Consider the following 22986-nt stretch of genomic DNA (forward strand, 5'->3'; position numbering starts at 1 on the left):
ACAATTGTTACCGTAATTTCTATGTGACTAGGGGCTATGGGAACCATGAGCCATCATGTAGAAACTTATGCGCTGACATTATTTGTGATTCATTGAGAACCATTTTGCGCAGACGTCACAGGTAAACGTGTAATCATCTCTACTCAAGACCTCTTCTTTTCTCCCATAATGAGCAAGACAAGAATATTCAGCCCATCTGTTGCATTTGTGGCACTGAACCCAGGTTTCATTTATTGTTATCGTCTCATCTCGTCCACAGTATAAACACAGTCCACTTACATCTTTAGATTTCAGTAGTATATCCTCTGTTATTGTTGTGCGTTTGGCGTCTGGATCGAGTGGATGCATATTAGAGAGATGTCCAACGAGAATCTCTTCTATATAATGCATGACAAAAATGCCACAATTATAGTTATCTTTCTGCTTTTGATGTGGTGGAACTTTAGTGGACCACTGAATCAACGATGTAGGAAAGACCTTCAAGTATATAATTAATGAATATATCGTAAGTAAATTTTCAAAGATAATTGCTGATGGACGAGAGTAGGGCAAAGTCAAACAGCGTAAGAAACTATTCGACCGAATTCAAGCAACTTTTTCTCGCTCTTCATATGTTTATGAAAAACTGTCAAGGAAAATGGAACAGACAAGAAATGCCTATTTGATATAATTGTACTAACGGTGTTTTGGCACTACCTCAAAAAAAAAAATAAAAAAATCTGCAAGAATTGGATTGGCGACTTTAGTAATAGTTTAGACTGTAATATTAGTTTTCTCGTCTGTTTCATTTTCATCACCCTGTTCTATTAAAATATGGAAAACCGGAAAAGAAGCTGCTTAAATTGTGTCGAATAATGATTTTTTACACTGTTGCATTTTTTCTCATCCTTCTCTAACTCCAAGGATATTCACCTTGTTATAACTAGCAATAAACATCTGACATCTCTTTCTGCACTCGTCATTCAATCTTGTTCGCGCGGGATCAATTAAATAAACAGTAGAGTTTTGAATGTCGACGTACGCCAGAACCCAATGAACGTTTCCAACGTTGTGGGGAAGAAGAAGGCCTGACTTTCCTGTCCATGAATCACGAAAACGAGTGTAAAAATTTGAGGGCAATGGTTGCTCATTTGCTCTTTGCCCTGTGACTAAATATTGACTCAATTCACATGATATGTAGGCTATATCATTCCTCTCTGAGTCTCTCATCAACACTGCTCCCAATAACCGATTATAGTGTTCATTATCCACCTCTTGTCGAACGCGGTAGTCTGACAATATCATGTTTGGCACAGCATCCTGATCTGATGTTATTGAAACTACGAAGAAGGTTCGTGATGGATTCGGATAATAATAATACTGAGGATTCGCAATCGTATTATTATCGTTATATTCCAAAACCTTTCGGAGCTGCTCCTTTACCACAGTCTTGAATTTCGTACTCGTTCATACGTGCGTCTTTTTTTATGTTGAGAAGGTCCTCGCATCCAAAATTCCTGCGAATCCTTATTATCGGGCTCATTGACGCTTTTGACAGGACATTTAGACTGGGCTTTCGGGGGTGGGAGGTTCAACTCACGGTAAATTGCTAACACGTCGTCGTGACATTTTGTGATAAATCTAGAAGCGTTCATGGGTCCATTCTGCTCCAGTTTTGTTATGCGAAAATGATTTTCTGCAGATGCATTTACCACGTGATTTCTCTGTGAAGATGATATGGTCGACCAAAGTTGGGCATATGGGAGAAGTTCTTTCATCAGATACTCGGAGAATTCCAGGGAATGATATTTATTTTTCAACCCATTTTGTTGATGTTTTTTAATGTTCGTCCTGATTGTGCTTCGAACTCTGTTGAAATATTGATAAATTGGACTTTTTCCGTTCATCGTACCGTTAGTATTCCGTGAATACTCCCCAGTTTCGCGCTTCACGGTATTTAGCATCTCCTCAATCTGCGAAGAGAGGGGTCCAGCTGCTTCTGCGAGATCTTCGAACGCTTTTTTCACACGATCATTTTCGAAAGGGGATTCTAATATCGTAATAAGAGACTCGACGTGTACGGTCATTGCATTCAAATTATTGCTATGAGCAATCAAGGCTATACCTTCCAAATACAACGGGATATTCTTATCATTAATGCTCTTACCATGTAACCATCGTGAAATCATTTTCATCGAATGGGCATAGCATAGAGAATGGCGCATGATGTAAGATGGTAAAGAGATGTTGTTCTGGATTTCATTGAACACAAGCTCCAGGTATTCTACCACTGTCAGATCGTTCCAAGCCCCCATCAGTGCATTTATGCTCGCCCAGAACCAATCCGTGACAAATGAGTCGAAAAGGAGGCCATGCTACCTTTTTTTCTTCCCAGTAATTCCTGATCAATCTGCAAAAATCCCTAATCGAAGGAGTGGTATGGTCGTTTGTAACGTATTCGAGAAGTGGTAAGATTTTTCCACGTACATTGACAACACCTGAATAGTAGTAAACGCGTTTGGACTTGAGAAATGGTTTGCTCACTACTGATCCGCTGGCATCAAAATATAATATTAAACCCGAATGACGTTTCAAAAATGCGACCTGCTCTGCACATGCCAAAGAAATTTTAAATGGTGCGACAAATTCTCGAACATACTGATGATTTCCCAGTGTATCAGATATACTCAGAATAATGTCGAACACCTCATTGTCGTAGCGGTTATTCTTAGCAACTTTTTCGGATTTAGCCTTTCGCAGAACATTGAGAGAATGTACGAATTGATAATTCTTATCTTCACGGGCCAGTGTTTCGTCCATGTCATTATTGAGCAAATCTCAACTTTTCTTGAAGTTCTGTTTGTTCATCACCGCGTAATTGATATGCAAGGGGTTGGTCATGAATAGACGCACTTGATGTTGCAAAAATGTTCACTAATGTCTCAAATTTTTTCATTTCACCAGTAATTTTAAACATTTTCTCACATTTCGACTGTCTGCATAACGCGAAGTCCGTAAACTTGCCATTATTACGTGGATTATTCCCCTTGAAACGCAAAGAGCACGTGATGTTTAAAACGCTTGGTAATTCCATTCTTAATTTTGTATGCAATTTTTCTAGAAAAACTCTCTTTTTGTGAATTATATACTCGTTACCGATAGGAAAGGACCCGACGTATTGATAGTGTTTCCTTGTAAACTTTCGTTGAAATCTCGGTTTAAACGAATTTTTCCCCTTAGATTTATTGTCACGCGACGCACTCAAAGAAAATTCGATGTTGGTGTCTCGATTGAATGGTTCGGTACGCGTTTTTCGGCTTTTCTTCACTTTATCCCTGAATTCTTCTTTCACTCTTGTTTTGAAATCACGTAGATTTTTACGCCAAGCGAAAATTAAATTTGATCGAAATTTCCGACGAAGATATTTTCTAATTTTCAAATAATCACAAATGCTTCCAAAAATTTTTTTATCAGTGGGGCCATTTCTGAGATCAGAGTCTTTGTTTATGCAATGAACAGTGGCTACAATTGCCACATTATCGTCGAATTTCATGATTATGGCCCTTCCAGTTATTCACAGAGCGAATGGTAAATGGAATTGGAGAAATATAAACACTTTTTTCACAAACTTTTTATCACACTTGATGTAATATATCCTTCACGCATCATCACTTCGAATGCAATGGCGAAAAAAAGGGGTGGAACTTACATTGTGCGTTCATGGGTGTTTTTCAATGTCATTTGGAAGCGTAATCAGTGAATAATTCCAAAATTGGGGAGATAAAAATTTCATCTTCATATGTTATCCCGGGTGTATTTGAAAATCGTCGAGATGGCGCTCAAAGCTACAATAAACGAATGCCATTGACTCTGCCAAAACGGCGCAAACGTAGTCAGTCTACCGTCATTCTATACTCTAAGCATTCGAATTAATTATGCATAGACGATGAAAATAATGGGAGTGAGATTATGCACAATTTCAACAAAATGAATCCTGTTGCAATTTTCGATTGATGGAATTAAACGTAATGGCTGCCAAATCTCCTATATTATAATTATTCAACCTAAATACTATATGTGAAGAAAAAAATCCCATGAAAATGAAGGTAAGAATTGTTAGTAGATTTTTTTATTTAGAAGATATTATGCCTTTGCTGAAAGAAATCCAATATTTAAACGATTTATTAGACAAATTTTCATGTTGCGCATACGGAAACTGTGGAACAAAATGATCAAATGTTTATCTTCTAATCTAATATGTTATCTATTCTCCATTGATGTTTAATCATCTTCTGTAAGTTCATTTTCGGTGGTTAATGTCGCTCTGAAAGAACATTGTATATTTCACAAATTCAACATTTTTAAGAAAAAACCCGAAATGTCACCAGAAGCTTATGAAAATCTGTATATGTGACTTTTTTAATTTTTCAAATCGAGCTACTCAAACGTAATTTAAACCTTCACAAACATTTATCCTTTGACAGTGGATTAAACTTCGGGAATTAGAATGGGAAAAAAAATGTCACCAGTAAATTGGGGCAAATTCTAATGATGACATTTTTTTTTTAAATCACTTTCGAAGCTAGATATCCACTGTTAATTGTTCTAAAAAGCTAATATCTCATGAAACGTACCCTTAAAATAATATTTTTATATACTTGACAACTATCACCACTAAATCTCTTCCTATAAAAAAAAAATTTGATATTTTCAAATCCCTCGATTTTTCACTGAAATATCCGCTGAGAAAGATCATTTTCAGCAAAGTTCAGGGCCATAAAACGGGAGCATTGTAATCGTGCAGAAATAAGTTTTTGTTTTTTTGTGTTGGATTAATCCATTATGGGCCAAAAAGTTCGAAAATGCAATTTTTAGACCCTGGCCATACGCATGTATGTATGTGTGTATGTATGTATGTGACAAACGTCTTTTTCAACTTTTAAAAATTTTTTTGAATTGCGCACGACTTGATGCATGCAATCAAGTAACTTTTTTTTTTAAATGTAGTCACTATCGAGCTCCATCCATCGACATTAATTCGAATTCGTTTCGATTGGTATAATTTTTTTTTTCAATTTTTCAATTTTTTTTTGACATTTCGGATTTTGACGATGATTGAAAAAAAATTGGTTTGAATCAAATCCTGGATGGCTTGAAAAATTCACTCAAATGTCTTTTGAACCGAGTTCGAAGATGAAAGTGATAGCGACAATAGTTGTCTATTTATTTATTTTTTAAAAAAATATTTTATGCTCAAAAGGATTTTATGTAAAGTTTTTAACATCACTTTCGATGCCATCAATACCAACAGTACCTAGTCATGTGACATCTATTACCGTCATTACAAATTCAAAATTTTATGTCATTTTTCTTTAAAGCGAGTTTTGTGATGGTTTCTTCGCACTCGTTATGTTTGATTCATTTCATTGGGTATGCATAATTCTTCTACAACAATATCTCATCCAAATTTGAAAGTAATGTGAACAATATTATACAGCCATTTAGTTTTAGAAATCAGTTCTCGAACTCTTAGAAGGGAATTAATTATTATTACCAATATAAATGATAATGATAACAATGTAAATCTCTCTACCTAGAAGAGAATAAATTTTTGCAAGCGGTCATACTTTAGGTGGCACGGCAGCTGGCCTTATCGTTAACATGAAGGAAAAACACAAATTATGGGAAAAAGCCTTTCGGCATAAAAATCCCAAATTTATTTGAATTGATACACTCATCAAAAAGAATCACGATAAATGACGTATCCAAAATACACAAAATGTTGTTATACTATGTGACGAAGACGTGAACCCTGAACGATAACTACAAGCACACATGAATAATACTTTCGATTTGCCTTCTCGGAGGTTGAAATTTCTGGTACGAATCATGGACCGGTAAACAGGCAATATTTTTTTCAATGAATTCGTAGTTTCTTGATTCGAGTCTTGCTAATAATAATTGTATGAAGATGAGAGCTTGATTGTTGATTCAAAAGCAACAGGAATTATCGTTATCAGTCAACATGAAAACCTGACTTTATCCGCCATAGTTGTTACCACGTGACAAGAATCCACTATTCCGCAATTGAATTGATAACGTAAAATTACGTGATAGCTACAATTTGTCGATATCTTTCTTTCGATGAACATTCGCAACAATCAATTGAAAAGGAAAAGAAAAACTTATATTAAATTCCTAAAACAATACTTAGATGTTGCATGTTTTATTGAAGATTAAAACAGACGCGGCAATGACTATTATTCCGAATGGATGTAGAATTCCCAATCTCGATAAAAAATGAGAAAAAAGCGGAAAATCAGTACATTGTTATATCAATTATAGATTGCGAATAACGGTTCGGGAGCGAGTTGCTAATTCATTAGCAAAAAAAACTATATGATATCGAATACAACAGCATATCCTACGTGTTTATGCTTGGGTAGGGGTCCGGAACCACCCGCTGCCCTTCCCCTCTGATGATATATGATATTAAAATTGATTTACAAATTAGGTTAATTTCAATACAATGTGTGATAGGGTACTATTAACCTTACCAGCACTTAGCGTTACCTAGGGTTCGCGACGGGGCGGGACTGACATGAACCTCACTAAGATTAAGGTATCATCTGGTCACCCCCTCCAGTTATTCACTCAATTGAGTCCGACTTATTTCTCTTTAATATCCTGAATTTTCGAAAAGTCCCGTTATAATCTACATGAAGTTATATAATGATGTTACTCAAAGCATTCAAATAAGACTCAGCGCACTTGGAGCATTGGGGTCTCGTTTTTTTTGGGTTCTATTATACGCTACTAGGAAGTGTTCCCCTTAAAGCCAATGTTTTTTTGTCGGGTATCCATTCTACCATCATGGAAGATTAGTATATTGTAAATAAAAGTAGGTCAGTATCAATTTGCAAATGTTATTGTTGACGGCAAAGACGAGTAGATGAAAAGTAAAAAAAAATAAGTACTAATTATCACTAAAAACGTTTGTGCTGTTACAATTACCTGTCAGTTGTTTGCCGATAATCCTCCATATCTTGGCCAGAAGTTGGCATATCCGTGGAACTATGTGAGGAGGTTAATGCATAGAACGTACTGCCCGCGACCATCACCCGCAGATCCGGCGAAGTTGACGTGCTCTCTAATTTTTTATTCGTGGTGGATAATGGTAGTACTCTACGATAGCTTCTGAATTGTGCAGTAGGGACTGGTACGTTTTGAGTCCGTGAACGTAAGAATCGAAGATATTTCCTATCCAAGCTGGTGCCACCAATTTCATGATTTTTTACTTCAGAGTTCTTCTTCCCGACTTTTTTTAAAGATCCAAAAGCGTTATCAAGATTTTGTTTGAATTCTGATCCAGTATTTTTGGATTTATCCTTAGAAGATTCAGTGTCACTGTCGTCTGTTTCGCTGAATAATCCGCTCATTCTATTAGGACAATCAACTCCTAGTGTTGCTTTATTGATACAATCTAACCAAAGCAATAAATAGTCTTCTGTATCGGCCGCGAAGTAAAATACTGTTCCAGTATGATAAACTTTGAATGCAAATTTCCGAGACTTCACTTCTGGAGCTTTGGAGGCAGTGAAACCAGTCAGCACAATTAGACAATCCGACTTAATACTTTCGAAGGTTTCAAATCTGTAAAGAGAAGAGCCTTTCAGTACGAACCACGACTTCGCCCAAGCTCCTCCAGCCCCCCTGCTCCGATACGTCAACCAGCCTTCCAACTCTCCGGCCCCAATATCTTTAACGGAAACGTTCCGTCGTTTTGCTAACAGCATGCTCCGTTTTCTATTACTTCGAGGACTATTCGATGACATTTTTGACGAACTCTGAAGTCCAATACTCCTCGCCACCATCATCGCTCTATTGACAACCCCTTTTTCACTATGTTTGTCTTTCTCCAACGTTCCCGACTTTAATCCTGGTGTTTGTGTCGAGTATCCGGCTCCATCTGGCGAATCAGTAGTATGAGAAATATTTTGTGATTGCCTTTGTAACATCAACGTCTTCCCATTTCCGAATTTATCAATGAAAGGTTCATATCTCTCTGCCACTGACTTGTTCTCTTTTGTATGGTTGTCGTAGGTTTTTGAGTAGCCGAAAGATCTTCGCTCTTGTGCTGAACTAATGCTTGCGTTTACAAAATCGGTCGATTTCTCTAAAAAATCATGACACCGTACTGCGGTATCTCTCTGATTTGACGGGACTACCGGCTCAGAGGTTGAGTGCATTACAACTTCATGCATTTCTCTTTCTGAATTTAAATGAGGTAAAAGAACTCTCCGCCTCTCTGGGAGTTGAGATGAAATGGAGTTGACATTCAAATTTAAAGGTGGTGGATTGGTAACGTCTTGGCGAAGAGGAGGCTCCGGTGGTGTCGAATGCACTTTGTTGTCTGATCTTCTACATTGGGTGGATTCTATACAAGTAAGGGACGAAGCTCTAGATTCTTTCTTATATTTCTCTGTTTTAGTATCAAGTTTGAGCATAATCGATGGTAGCACCGTTACTTGTGGGCTCAGATTCTCTTTCAAGTCTGATCTCACGTACATATTTTCAAAAATATCCATAGAAGTCATCAAGTACGCTGTAGTATTAATATCTGAGATTTTATTGTTCTCGGTTAAAGGCAGACTGCTCTGTTTAAATTTAACCAGAGGAACGCTAGTTTCACTATTACTAGGATAAATTTCCGTTGGATGACTACCGATCAGTTCAGTTTTTTTCGACGAGTAGTCCACACAATTACGAGTCTCTGCTTGGATTATCTTACTAGGGGTTAATGAGCCTTTGGGATTGGAGCTTATGATTTCAACTGCTTCATCTTGGTCGTTCTTCAAATTCTCACTTGAAGGATTCGTGCATGAAGTTTTTGCATCAAGTACCTCACCATTAACGTGCTGCTCCGCGATATCTTTCCTAAATTTGTTCTCTATGGAATCAATATTGTGTGAAATAATACCGACTTGAATAGATTCAATCATCTCCAACGCTGTATCAGTCTTGAAATTTTTCTCATTCCAATTAGTATCAGTATTACCAACTGCAGCACCATTCGTTTTTTTATGGGTATCTTCTAATAAACTTGAAATATCACAAGGATTGATTTCAGTAGGCCTCATGCCTGTTACATTACATACCGGAACACTAGAACTCTTCTCCAATTTTCCTTGGTCGTTGCAGTAATATTTTCTAGTGTTGGGGGAGTAGTTTATATCAATATCATGAATATTACTAGTTGTATCCGAACTGTTTTGTTTGGCTGAGGAGATGGAAGAATGGCAATGGTCTTTCATTTCTCCCATTTCCGTGTTGATATTAGATTTTTTCTCACTATATTTTGATACATTAATCATCTCAGTACACTCCATTTTGTGCGGTTTCACCTTATTTTTAGATACTATTTCGCTTGCTTCTTTTTTTCCATCAAGTCTTTTTTTACGCTTTGATTGCTCAATGCCCAAGCAGGTTTGCGGGCGAACAGCGGAAGGCACGATATCTAAGCCGAGGGCGCAGGATGCAGCCTTATCTCTCAATTGAAAAGTTGTACTATGTTCCTGCTGCAACTCCTTCCAAAATTGTTCTATGTCAATTGCATGCTTAGTGGTAGGACTTGCCCCAGTTATTGTGGCGCGTCGTTGTACTAAGATCCTGGGTTTCGAAGCATATAGACGGCTTGAGAGAGGTGGTTCAACCTCACCATCGGAATCACTGCTATCGCTTGCCATTGCATCCAAAATATTAACGGTGCTGATTGTACTTGCAGGTGCTGGACTGGGATCCTTCGGAGCATGTCTGATGGAAAAAATAATATATTAATAGGCATAATGAGTTTATAATTCATGAGAACTTGCTCAATTTTACTAATTGCTCAATTTTTGAGATCACTATTATACGGAGTTTATATATTAAACTCTCTTTCCGTTTATAGAGAATACTGCCTTACAAGATAAGTAATAATATAGGAAAAATATTACTGAACACATCACAATAAGTTTGTCACAACTCAATAAGGGTTTCGGACTTAGATGATTTGTCTGGGGCCCGGTGCCTTGACACAGTAGATAAGATGGTCGCCACAAATACAACAGGTTTCGAGTTTAAATACCGGTAATATTTGTTGGTATGCTATTAATTGGTTATTGGTTGCTTTTCATCGTCTTTATAAAAAAATATTTCGTACGTTTCATAGATTTCTTGAAGTAATCTTGAAATTATAATGGAAATATTGTTTGAAAAACAATTATTGGATATTACCATGTTGTTAATAGACCTGACTTGACATGCATTTGTAAACTTTTCATTTCTATATCTCCCGCTCTCGACGCCAAATTAAAAGGTACAAATTTCTCACAATCAAAAAAATTATCGGGGTCCTTTAATCTTAAATTGATGATGAAATGTTTCTTTCTCAAGTTCACAAGCATCCCACTTTCATTTGCACCGACCAATATGAAATCTAAACCATCAGCTTTTAATTCCATTTTTTTTAATGAAAAAGAAAATGTCCAGACACGTGCATAAATCCGCCATCGCTCGATGTTACCCCCACCACACAAAAAAACAAGAACCCTTGTAATCACGTTAGGTCCCTTATAATTGGCAGCTTAATAATTTGATGGCTGTTATACCCCAGAAATATCATTATTTATGAAATAGAATTAAGTCATTTCTTATTGATCTAGATATTATGAGGACACACGAAGTGGCACATATTATTAGACTAGGCATGAGCAAAGTGCAGTCAATGGGCTCACCTAGCTCCCAACCCCAATTAGTCCAATGACTATAAAAGAATGAGCCCTATTGTATTGTACAGGTAGTCGGAGGGGCGAAACTACAATGCTTGGATCAGAGTGGGAGTATCGTTACGTCAGTCAACGCGCAAACATTTGAATTTTTGAATGAAAAATATGAATATATTTCTTGCTGTATTTTGCATTGTTAAAAAATATCAATTAATCTTTTTCTTCTATATCAACTTCCGTATAAACTTTCGTTCAATAAATCACTCGGAATTGACTACTTCGGCAGCAAATGACTGCAAAACCACTGGTGAAAAGATTTGTTAATTTTTGTTCATTTAGTTTAAACATTTTCTAAGCAGTACTTGAAAAATTTTAAGGAGGTTTGACCTTGAAAACGCACAAGAATACAAAAAATAGGAATTCCATCATTTCATATCTTGTTGACTTTTTTCCATTATATCGATCCCACTGTTAAACATTTGAAAATTCATTCACTTCCAGTTAACCGTGAAAATGAATAATTATTGCAGAAAAACTTAAAAATCATTAGTTGCAGAGAGTGATCGAGCAAAGGTAATTGAAAAATGTTCGCAGTTTAAAAAATATGTGATCTGGCCAAGAGTGGGCAAAACTTATAAAATAAACCTTACATTCATAATTTATTGATTGAATGTTCAAGAATTGACATCTTATATGTTTTTCAATTTTTAATAAAATAATTACTCACTATTAAGGTAACCAAGAAATAACCAGTTTCTGGCACCATGATGTTTGAACAATTGCAACTAAGGATTTTTCATGTTGAATTGGTGAAAATTTGTTTGAATTTTCTGGCGGCAAAGTTTTTTAAATTTGAAAAGAAAGCGGGCATATTCTATTTCGAATAATAAGTCTAATAGGGTTTTGTGGCCCCGGCTCCCGAAGGTCCGACTTTGCCCATGCCTGATTTAGAGTATAGGAAAATACCAGAGGTGGCTCCACGTCGGGCGCCAAATTATTCTCTGAAGTTGTAACGTACGCCTCTACTCCAAAAAATAAACATTTATTTATTAATATATTAAATATATATTAATTTATTCTCAATTAAAAAATCACTGATTCGATAACTCCAATCTAGCCTTGGCGCCAGTCAGTGAAAATTGTTTTATGCGAGGCACTGACACCTCTCAGCTCAACCCTAGAATTACAAGACTCCACTAGTTACAACACAAAAATACACAGGTTTTGAAGTCAAAATAAAAAATCGTATATTTCTCAAAAAAATATAAAGTTGAACAAAAATAATACAAAATTTTCACTGAGGGTTTCACGTTCCCGTCACGATAAAACAAAATTAACACCACAAGAAAAAACTCCAATTGACCAATTTCTCCGACGATCAATACTACAAAATTATTTGGATATGTGACTGACAATCAAAATATCCAGAACGAATAAAATATAAAAAATAACAATATTAAAGTTAAATCTCATTTGACTCGACTTTCACTCTCACTGGGAACTGTCCGATTCCCTGAACTGAAAAGAAGGCCACAGCTATTACACGGCTAACAATGGACTCTTTAAAAATTCAAAATTTCCTCAAGAATATCTATTATTCTGTTCTGCCCACCTTCAGGGAGAACAGCAACCGGGAGGCCAAAATAGTCCAAATTTGACTCAACATATGAGAACAAGGTTCTCCCCTCAAAACTCAACTTAATTCTACGCCGGCCGGGAAGCGACTCTGTTCAAGCTTAAGCTGGAACGCTTCACACTGATTGAGCCTCACAAAAAGGACGACATTTTTCCGAATTTTTGCGAAAATAAACTCGTCTAATTGCCGCTTTTCCCGTAATACCCATAATTCTTGGAACAATTGGACTGTTTGGATTCTTGGAACAATAACAGTAATGCCTGACATCAATCACGTGACTTTAAATTTCACAATAATTTCGCCTATCCATTTTAAATAAGTCAAAAATAATTTTCTCCAAATTTAACATAAACTTTCCGGAGTTTCACACAATTTTCAAAATAGAAGATTCTCGGAGATGAAACTCTCGAGCTCGATCGGAATAACAGCATCAAGTCAATAACGTAGAGAATCTGTGAAAATTCTGACGGTCTCGGGGAAATTTCCAGGTCGATTATTCTTCTTCAAAATCCCTTTGTCATCGGCTGGTCCAATAGTGAAGAGTTCTGCTCTCCACGTCGGTCGTTAGACCAGGATTACCTGAGCCAAATACCTCTAACAACTGCAGACGGTGGATCCTTGGTTGGAGTTAATCTGTCGAGAACATTATTCATGACTCTAACGAAAGTAGCTGGTGCATTACAAAGACCGAATGGTAGCATTTTAAACTGCCAAAGCTCATCGCCAACAGCAAATGTAGTCTTTTCTCTATCTTTGGGGCCCACTGCAACTTGCCAGTAAGCACTCTTTAGATCAATTGTCGAAAACCAATTAGAGAACTAGTGGCAAAAATTTAATCACGAGAAAAAGATTTAGAGTGTTTCTTCATGACATCATTTAAACGACGATAATCGACACAAAAACGAATGGAACTATCTTCCTTCTTGATTAACACAACCGGAGAAGCCCAAGGACCTTGACCAGGTTCAATTACTCTTTGTTCTTTCATTTCTTCAAATAATTCGTGAATTTTATTACGATAATGGGAAGGAATTCTTCGCGGACTCTGTTTAATGGGTCGAGGATTTTCTAAAACGATTTTATGTTTGATACTTGAAAAAAAAATGTTCTAGCGCTTTTTATTTCTCTGAATGCAATTGATCACATGAGTGTTCAAAGTGTTTACTTAAAAACTCGGAAATTTTCTCAGAAACTCAGACTTTTCACGAATATCCACAGATTTTACTCAATTGACAAAAACAGATTTGAGAGGATTATCAATATCGAATTTTTTATTAATGAGAGACTGGAACGCGTTTAATAATCCTGAATTGAAAAGAAAATCCAATCTCAAAATGCAAGCGTTTTGGATGTCGGCAACAACTGCATCTAATTTCATAGAAGAAGTTTCAATCGACATTGTGATCTGTTTGATGGTTTTATAGGGGGAATTCGAATTAGAAACCGTGGAAATTGTCATGGGTTTATCTACCTCTTTTAATTCATCCAAATTGTTAGCAAAAACACGAGGATTAACAAGTGCAATATCAGATTCGGAATCGATAATCATTGAGCAAGAGTGTCCATTTATTTTTTCTTCAACTGTTAAATTCAAGTTTAATTTCTATTGATTGAGTTGTGAATTAAGTATTTCAAAGCATTCATTCGCAATCGGAATTGATTGAGTCAATTTGTCCCTCAACGAATTGACTCTATTGAATTTTCCTGATTTCTGTTGTTGGAATTTCTCATTCAAGATGTCGGTTCATTTTTTGTAATGTAAATCAACAGTTTATATTTTTTTGTAGAATAAGTTGAGTTTTTAAGGCAAGTAGCTAATTACTCGCCTTGAACTCCATATGACCAACCATTATGATTTACGGTAATTTCAAAATGTTTTTGATACTGTAACCAAGGAGAGGAACGATTGAAAGTTTCGGGTTTGATACGAAAATTCGTCATTGAAGCATTCGGACGAGCATTAGCATTACGTAACGAAAATGAAGGATTTCGAGGATTATCTGCAAGTGCAAAAGGTGTCGGCATTCTTAGCTAATTTACGAGAGGAAGAAAAATTTTCGGCATAATCGATATTTTGCAGCCAGTTATATTTCATTGTAGCACATTGTAACTGTGAAATCTATTTAATTGAGGTCATTTGGGCCTGCTTCAATGATTGGATGCGATCTCAGCGTCCAGTGAGAATCTGTTCAATGCCGTAGCGGATCAGTAACAGAATCGTGGAATTAGGAGCAACGAGTTGGCCGGATTTTCAAGTCAACGCTGTGCTACGAATCTGCTCGTGTTAAATTCTATCATTTGTGTTTCATTATTTTGTCGAGACTCAGAGATTTTGGCGTTCTGCTTCTGCGGAGAAGGGGTTTTTTTTTATTCCGGAACCCTGCAGCTTCGGCTAAAAAGTTGCGGCTGGTGAGCGGTGGATTTTTTTGTTATTTTGTCAAATGAAGAGCGGGTTAAAGTTAAGTAGATATTTCGTGGTTAAGGGATTAGTATTGTATCAATTCATTTGAACATTTATTGATTTTTGTATTGTAACGTGGCCAATTTTTTAGTACCGAAAAAACGGACGTTATTCGCCATTCTTCCCCCGATCAACTAAAAATATATGTGGGCGCCAGTTACTTTTTGTCTTCGGAAGCAACGAACCGAATTAAAATCAAAACGGAACCCAATTCCTCAGAACTAAAACCCAAAACGTAAATTAAAATTAGAACGATCGGAGGAAAGGCGGTAGTTTCCCGCGCTGCTCAGGGGTGAGGTTGCAGAGAGGGGGATGGATCAAGATGGAACCGAGTTATATGAAACTAAGGCATAAGCATCAATAAAAATAACTCAGATCGTAATGGTGAAATGCAGTATGGTATATTGTCCCAAAAAATTAAAAACTTTACAAAAGGAAACGTTACTTGCTCCAACATAAGAGTGCTAATATTTTCCAAATACGATAAAAGAAACTCAAACCTAAAGCCTGATGTACGCAGAGGCTCAAAAAAGGGGAACGAAAATAAGTTGTAAAGGAAAGTATGCTCGCAAAAGGAAAGAAAATTCAAGATCCCACCGCGATGAATATCTCTGCAGGAAACCGTTTGAAAAGTCGATCCCCTAAACAAGCAAGAACCGCGACATAACCACCGTATACTTGGCGAACAAAGTACATATTTTGAAAAAATAACGAATCAAATGATTAGGAAATATTCTGGAAAAATTTAGAAAACCATGTCCATAATTTGGAAACAAAGAATTTATTAGCTACTAACGAAAAACTGTTGGCCCGTATAAGCGAACATTGGTGGAAATTTAATAACAACCACCTCAATCGATAGGAAATAGTTTGGAAACATTTAGAAATCATTTCCATAATTTGGAAACGAATAGTTCATTAGTTATTAATAAAAAAATGCTGGACAGTATAGTTGGCGAACATTGACCCAAATTAGATAAATACCATCTCAATCGATGAGAAATGACATAGTGTAAAACTTATTCCTATTTGGAGATTTGACAGAAACTAAATAAATAATAAAAAACTAATTTTATATATAATGGAGTCTGACTGAATCATGCGCTTCTGTCTATGCCATCCCCACCACCTGTCACATTGAATTGGTGTAGAACAACACAACTAAACACCATTTTGTAGCAGACCAGTCTGCAACGTAATGATTTGGCTGAGATTATTGATTTGATTTAAAATCAATAACAGTATTAATTCCGTGGCGAGTTCTCTCGGGATCTATATCCTTGTGCAAGTTGTCATGAATAGAGTGGATCTTTAAATATGAAATTATAAAATTTTGTAAAGAAATTGGCGCATATATTGGTACGCGTTGTCACGATACGACTAATCTCAATTCTCTGCATCGTTGTCTTCATGTAGAAAATCCAGTACAAAATGCACAAAAAAAATGAAGAATCTGTAGACAGCATATTAATTGATGATTTTTTTCCAGGCATTGCAGATCAAATACTGGATTGTTTTGAACTACTCTACTGTTTACGTGTGGGAAGTTCGGTGAAACATAATTTGAGTGGCAAGTCTCGAGAATATGAGTGAATTGAGAATATTCATTATATTCTTTATAATCTTCTACGGTGCTGTGATCGAATTACTCTTCCACTGTCGCTCCATTCATTCTACAATCTTCTACAATCTACTATTAGATAATACAGGAAAGGTTGCCAGTATGGACAATGATAATGTAAAGGTAAAACGAATGATTGAGTGCTGATCAAATCAATTGGATAACTGTTTCGATGGTAAATTCTTAATTATATCGATTAATGGCTCTTTGTTCATTCATGCATAGACCGAAAGACACATAACGGCTTGTGTCACATTTCCCGGGAGACCGACGTTGATTGTCAAATAAAAATATCATCCGAAATATTTATTAGAAACTACCATTTCGCAACAGAAAAATTTGATAGCAATGAATGAAAAACAAACGAAATCAATTCCCAGTTAAAGTTTCCCTACGCACGATAGACGTTGGAAAATTACAAAACAAATATTGCTAAATGTTTCATTTTCAACGATTGGACAAAAAGTAATTGACTGTTTAACGGGATAAATGATACGTTGATAAAATACAAGTTAAAAAAAAGCAAAAACGGAAATTCTGAACGAGACTCTCGATTGAATACCTTACCTCTCCCCTCATCGCTAGCATGAATCACAAGACTAAGCAATAATATTTCTCTTCTCAACATACCGAATGTACTGTATTGCAGTGCAACCTAATATTCAAATGAGGCGGCTCGGTTATTTAAAAATGACGGTTCCATCGGCTTGTATACCAAAATGGCAGCCGGGTGTCTTGTTGTTTAGGATGTGAGATAATAAGAATTGGGCACAATGGCAAAGGATAATTTACACTCGTGGATGTTTCTCTACATCCTGTACTAGAAGCGAAAGCATTAACTCGACCCGCCATCAATCGAGTATAAAAATAATAGGTAACATTAATGACACAAAATTCACCGGGCAGTTTACGAATTCAGGCTTACGCTTGTATTAATTTTAATTCTTCATATTCTTCCCTCTACCTCGATTCAATTTTCCAATGTATTACGATTTTTTATTTCAGTGTTCAAGAATAAGGGTGGGATGAAAGCCGGTCGTAACTCGAGAGAAAATAATTGAACTAATAGAGACATATATCCAATATTTTGTGACGAATGATTTTCCTCCGTTTGGACATGAGGTTTGGGAAAAGATAAGCAGTGGTTTACAGCACAAGTGGTCGGCTCGCACCGTGTATACTCATGTGAGAGAGAATAAACGGGGAGACCTTGCTGCGGCAAGAGAGAATAAAAAAATTCCAGCATGTCCGCAAAAAGAAAGATTTGTTTTTATCGATGAAAATCACTCTGATGGAAACAACGATGCTGCAGAAGATCCTGATAGTAATGTTGACTGGCTTCCCGAGAAACACCTATTCCAGAAGGCCTTAGAGGCATTTCATTTAATGCTCACAAGAGAGGAATCGGATAAAATTTGACCCACAGACGAGTTTTCCGAACGATTGAAGAGTAAAACATCGGGTTCAGTTAAGGCAAATGCTATTAAAAAGCGCTACAATTTTGAATGCGCTTTTCCTGCTACAACTTCTCATGTTGGGCACAACTTTGATCCGATAACGAATAATTATTTCTTGGAGATCCTGGCCTATTCGGCCGATGGAGACGTTTACAAAAAATATCCTCTACGGAATAGCTGCAAGCCCTTCAAGTGAAAAAGGATTGAGACTGATTTCTCAAACGGTTGATACTCGTGATAACTACCACACAGCCGCCACTCGTACTCTCAATGGAGCCGAAAAGAGAGAATTTAAATTAGATTTACTAAGACGAACTGCTGCAAATTACAGGAATGACCCAGGGAAAAGATGGAGTTTGGAGACAACCGGCCCCACGATTTTCGAGGAACACATATTTACAGGCAAACGAAAATGGAAGCAGCCAAAGAAGAAATGGGTAAGAAGCCTCGGGAGAACATCAGTGTCTTCCAATGTCTTTAGTCCATGGCTACTTCACCACTATACGAGGGAACTATCCATCAACTGGGAGGTGTCAAGTTTTATGCCAGTTATTGTCATTCGGATCAAATTTTTACCTACAACGAATGGGTGCGATTACAGAAAACAAATTCTGAGAACTCAATTGATGACACCGGTAAAATGGTCAAAGCCTTCGAAATATGAGAACAGACCGGTCATATTTTTCTGTACATAATTCCGACTCTATTTAGAAGGCAAACTGTATGTGTATCTCAAGTACTAACGGAAGATCATACACAAGAATTTATTGAGATATAGCTGAAGAAATTTAATCGTGTAGGTGCTTTGGCCCTCGGGAAAGCTATTTCAGATCACGATCGTGCTATCCCGATATCAATATGTTTGGCATCTAATAACATGTCTCTGAAAGAATACATTGATATCTGTTTTCAATGGGCTAGCTGAAAAGACACCAGGAAAGTGTCTCTATGGAAGCCAGTGAAGAACGAAAAGCATAAAACGATCAAGCATATTCGTCTCTACTGCGTAGCTTTGATGATAAATACCCAAACAATTCAACGATTTTCCAGACTTTTTCTCCTGACGAATATTATTTCATTACATCCATTTAGTGATACAGTTATCGAAATTGAAGGGGAGAAAATAAATGCTTCAGATACTCTCCATGAGCTCGAGAATGCCATCGGTGATAGAAAAACCAACATTAGAGATTTCGAGGAGTCTATGGTGTCTTACGAAGCGACCAAGCAAGGAGAAAAAATGCCGGAGTTCGTTGAGGGGGAGAATGGTACATTAAGCCATAAATTTATAAGAAAGTTATTAGCCAAAGCTGCACCTTCTGCCTCCGATATTGAAGGTAAATGTCCCAACGATTTTTAAAATAAGGATTTTTCGAGGAATTTAGAGAGACTTAGCAAAGAATTTCCTATCTGGACTGGAATTATGGAGCCCAATACTCCAGTCCATAGCCTCCAGCCTCCAGTGCGTATGGAGATATTTCATCGACAGTAAGACTCCCATGTGTTGTTGATTGGTTCATTGGTAAGCACTTGAAGCGACTACAAAGTGGGACTAATGTATTGGGTGCACAACTAAAACATGCGAATCATGAACGATCACCTATTTCTCCACCTCAAAAGTACAACATTGACAAGTCAACAAACGATGCAGCCCTTCCTCACGCAAAGTTCAGATTTTTAAAGATTCAGATTTGTGGTCATGCGTGCGGTGGCGCGGACTGAAGAACAAAGGAGACTTCTGACTTAGAAGTGAAAGCTCTGATGATGAAGGATGAGAAGGTGAGCAAGGTATCTGTACTGCCAATGCAGAAACTTCTAAATTATCGATAAACCAAATTCATGATGGTGGTCCGGAGAATTCAGGCGTCGATTTACTGAATAATAGAGGAAGATTTGCTTGTAAGAGTGGGAGATCAATAAGTTGGAGGACTTATTAGTTAAACTGAGAACCTATAAGAGGAAAACCAAGCAAGTAAATCAACTGAAGTGGCAAAAAAACCAAAAGATTAGAACTGAAGAGGGCGGAAAAGGCAGATCTAAAGGTCATTATTTCGGACATCGCAAGGCACTAAAAATTCGAAACTAGAGATTACAATATAAAAAAAGGGGTATTGTCTCTCAATGGTAACAAATATTGTAATCTGTTGAAAATCAACCTCGATAAGAAAATTTTATGGAAATTCCATAAACAAATTGAGAGAGAAACGTTACCCAAGCGACTGAATGTGTATGTGCAAAATTCTTGTGGGCTGGATTCTATCCTCCACATTCAACAATTCGCTGGTATGGACTATCACATATACGAGTCATTCGTCAATAACTCAAGTAATGACACTTTCAAGCTTCTTCTTCGTTCCATGGGTCCTACAGCAGAAACACACATAAAAAGGCAGAAACTTGTCAATAAAATTTATGATATTGAGTCACCAGCGCTGCCTCTGTATCCATTGTAAAGCGATTTTCGCGTTAATAATAATGGAAAATATTAACTGGGATAAATCACGCTCTCTGCCGCATCGATTGGGTCCGCTAATTCCCTACGCATGGGGAGTTGAGCTTATAGTATTGAACTCCCAATGAGACTCCTCTGTCGGAACACTTGGTTCTCCACTCCAGAGAACTGTTCCACGTTAGACGGGGCGGGCATTCAAATGGCCAGGGATCCAGATAAGGGGTTAACTGGACAGCCTGGTTGGGGACATTTAAATTCCACGCGCTCCAGGAAACGTTACCGGCAGGGATATCCTCGTGGTGGTGATAAGAACCACGGACGATCCCCCACGCACTCCAGCTGCGTGAGTCGGGAGTGGGGAGCAAAGCTACTAGGGAGCACTCTCCACTCCACACGGCAGAATTGCTCCGGCAGTCTCACGAGCCACTCGGCCCCGGGCTCTGACAGCCCGTAGCTCTCGGTGATTAGCGTGGCTATATAGCCCGCCATATCGCTTTACCAATCGCTATCTCTTTTACAGCCATGAGGCTGAGCTAACGGACTATTGTAGGAGGTATGCCTATACCTAGAGCTCTCGCTATGCTACCGCATATTGGCAGCTATCGGCGTTCTACCGCTATTTAATTAGCGATCGCTCTCGCCTCTATCGGCCTGATCTACTATCGATCACCCTACCCTACCAACCTTCCGACGCTATCGGGGACCGACCACACTAAAAGAACTCCGACCCTCTCTCCATAACCTAGCATACTGAGCGACCCAGTGGTCCCGCACGCGTTCTAACTTCACATCCGCCACTCTGGTATTTCGCGGGAAGTCTCTAGAGGTCCTCACTGCGCCCTGGGAAAGGGACAGTGACGATCTCTGGTCACGCACCTAATTTTAATTCATCGGTCTTTCCTAATTGTGTCCTTAACAACTAGGCGGAAACTTATCGGTCTTTCCTAATTGTGTCCTTAACGACTAGGCGGAACTTATTGTCTGTCCTGTCGCGAGAACGGGCAAACCCCACCGTTCTGTGCTCTCGTCCGTATGTGTTATCGGCTGTTTCTGGGGAGGTGCTAACCCCCACCTCACCCGGCATCTTCGGTCTTTCCTAATTGTGTCCTGAACAACTAGGCGGCTCTCTGGTTTGCTATTTTACCCACTTAAAATAGCTGGCGCCCTCCTGGTAAATTCGCGGATACTACGGAACCAGCGAAGGTAACCAATTCCCCGGACTTACGGAACACTCCGGGAAAAACATCGTTACACCATATCATCTGAATGCGGTCGACTCGATAGATATCATTAGGTCACCTTTTCTCAAAATGTTGTTTCATGAACACTTTGAACGCCCATATTTTTATATCCTTGGATGTACGGGAGAGAGGAGAGAAGGAGAATAATTCAGGGAAGATTAAATGCGTCCCCGATACTCTACTGTTCGAGAACACTTACAGGTTACTTATCTTTTAATCAATTGGAAATAATTGAGCATTATCTGAGTGGGTTCATTGAATTAGGATTATTTCAAATTGGTAGGCTCGCAGACATTATCCCTCACGAGCCAAACTGGGTTCCTCCAGATTTCGCATAACCACGGAAGGGAGGTCACTTCTCAGCTTATTGCCGACGTGCGACAGGGGCCTGAATCCATTGCGACGAGATGAGAGATGCTATCAAGATACGCGATAGCGTATCTGCCAAGTTGACGTCACAGGCAGAGGTGACGTCACAGGCAGAGAGCTGTCCTGTATTATATTACAGCTAACAACTCGCCCCTAACCCCTTAAAAAAACTTCAATTGCTTTTTTCCCCTTCAAACGCACGCTATTTTGCAAAAGCATTCTTAGATACATTATATAAATCGCGGTTGATCTTTCTGATGAGATTTTTACTTTTTTCACTTATTACATTATTACAAAGATAACTCCATAGCAACGGATAAGGATTCACTTTTTCAAGAGTTTTATTTCGAGAGCGTTACTATTCTCTGGCGCTGTTTGGGTGGGCTGTTCTAGGGAATAAAACTAGTAAGTATAGGGGAAATTGTCTGCGCTTACGGAATTCAGCTGCACGGGTCCGTAGCGGTGGCGCATGAACTAGGATGGAGCCCGTGCTTGTAAGCCAATCAAAGAGTATCAAGTCATTTAATATTTGTGACTTACCCTTTAACAATTGGAATCGATTGTTAATAATTTAATGATTTGAATATAACAACCAAATTAAAAATTTTAGTTCAGTTAATTTTTTAATATTTAGAATTCGAACATTTTAATTATAAATTAAGTAAACAGATAATTTAATGTTTGTAAATGACCCTTTAACAATTGGAATCAATTGTTAATATTTAATTTCAATATTGCACCTAAATTTAATTCTTTAAATTAAAAATTTCCAGTGCTTCAATCTTCGAGCATTTTAATCTTTAATTAATTACCTAAATAACCTAATATTTGTGAATTACCTTTTAACAATTGGAATCGAGTGTTAATATTTGAATTAAAATATTACCTTCAAATTAAAATTTTTTATGAAACTAGCGTATATGGCGCGCTTCGCGCGCCAATCGCTCACGTATGGGGTTGTTATCATTGGAATATATTATATATATATATATATATAACTATAT

The 22986-nt window shown here is 37.5% G+C and overlaps 1 protein-coding gene across 3 annotated transcripts in view; it reads right to left on the reverse strand.

Moving 5' to 3' along the window:
- cnk (connector enhancer of ksr) overlaps window positions 1–22986 on the reverse strand; it is a 113343-nt gene that overhangs the window by 48381 nt on the left and 41976 nt on the right. For all 3 annotated transcript variants that reach the window (XR_892212.1, XR_892213.1, XM_011305588.1), the window contains exon 4: window positions 6994–9792. Coding sequence is in view for 1 of the 3 variants with exons in the window: in XM_011305588.1 (XP_011303890.1) it covers window positions 6994–9792 (2799 nt within the window). In the remaining 2 variants the exon portion in view is untranslated. The remainder of the gene's footprint in view (window positions 1–6993; window positions 9793–22986) is intronic.

This window comes from Fopius arisanus, unplaced genomic scaffold (genome assembly GCF_000806365.1).
Source record: "Fopius arisanus strain USDA-PBARC FA_bdor unplaced genomic scaffold, ASM80636v1 scaffold00043, whole genome shotgun sequence".
Taxonomy (NCBI): domain Eukaryota; kingdom Metazoa; phylum Arthropoda; class Insecta; order Hymenoptera; family Braconidae; genus Fopius; species Fopius arisanus.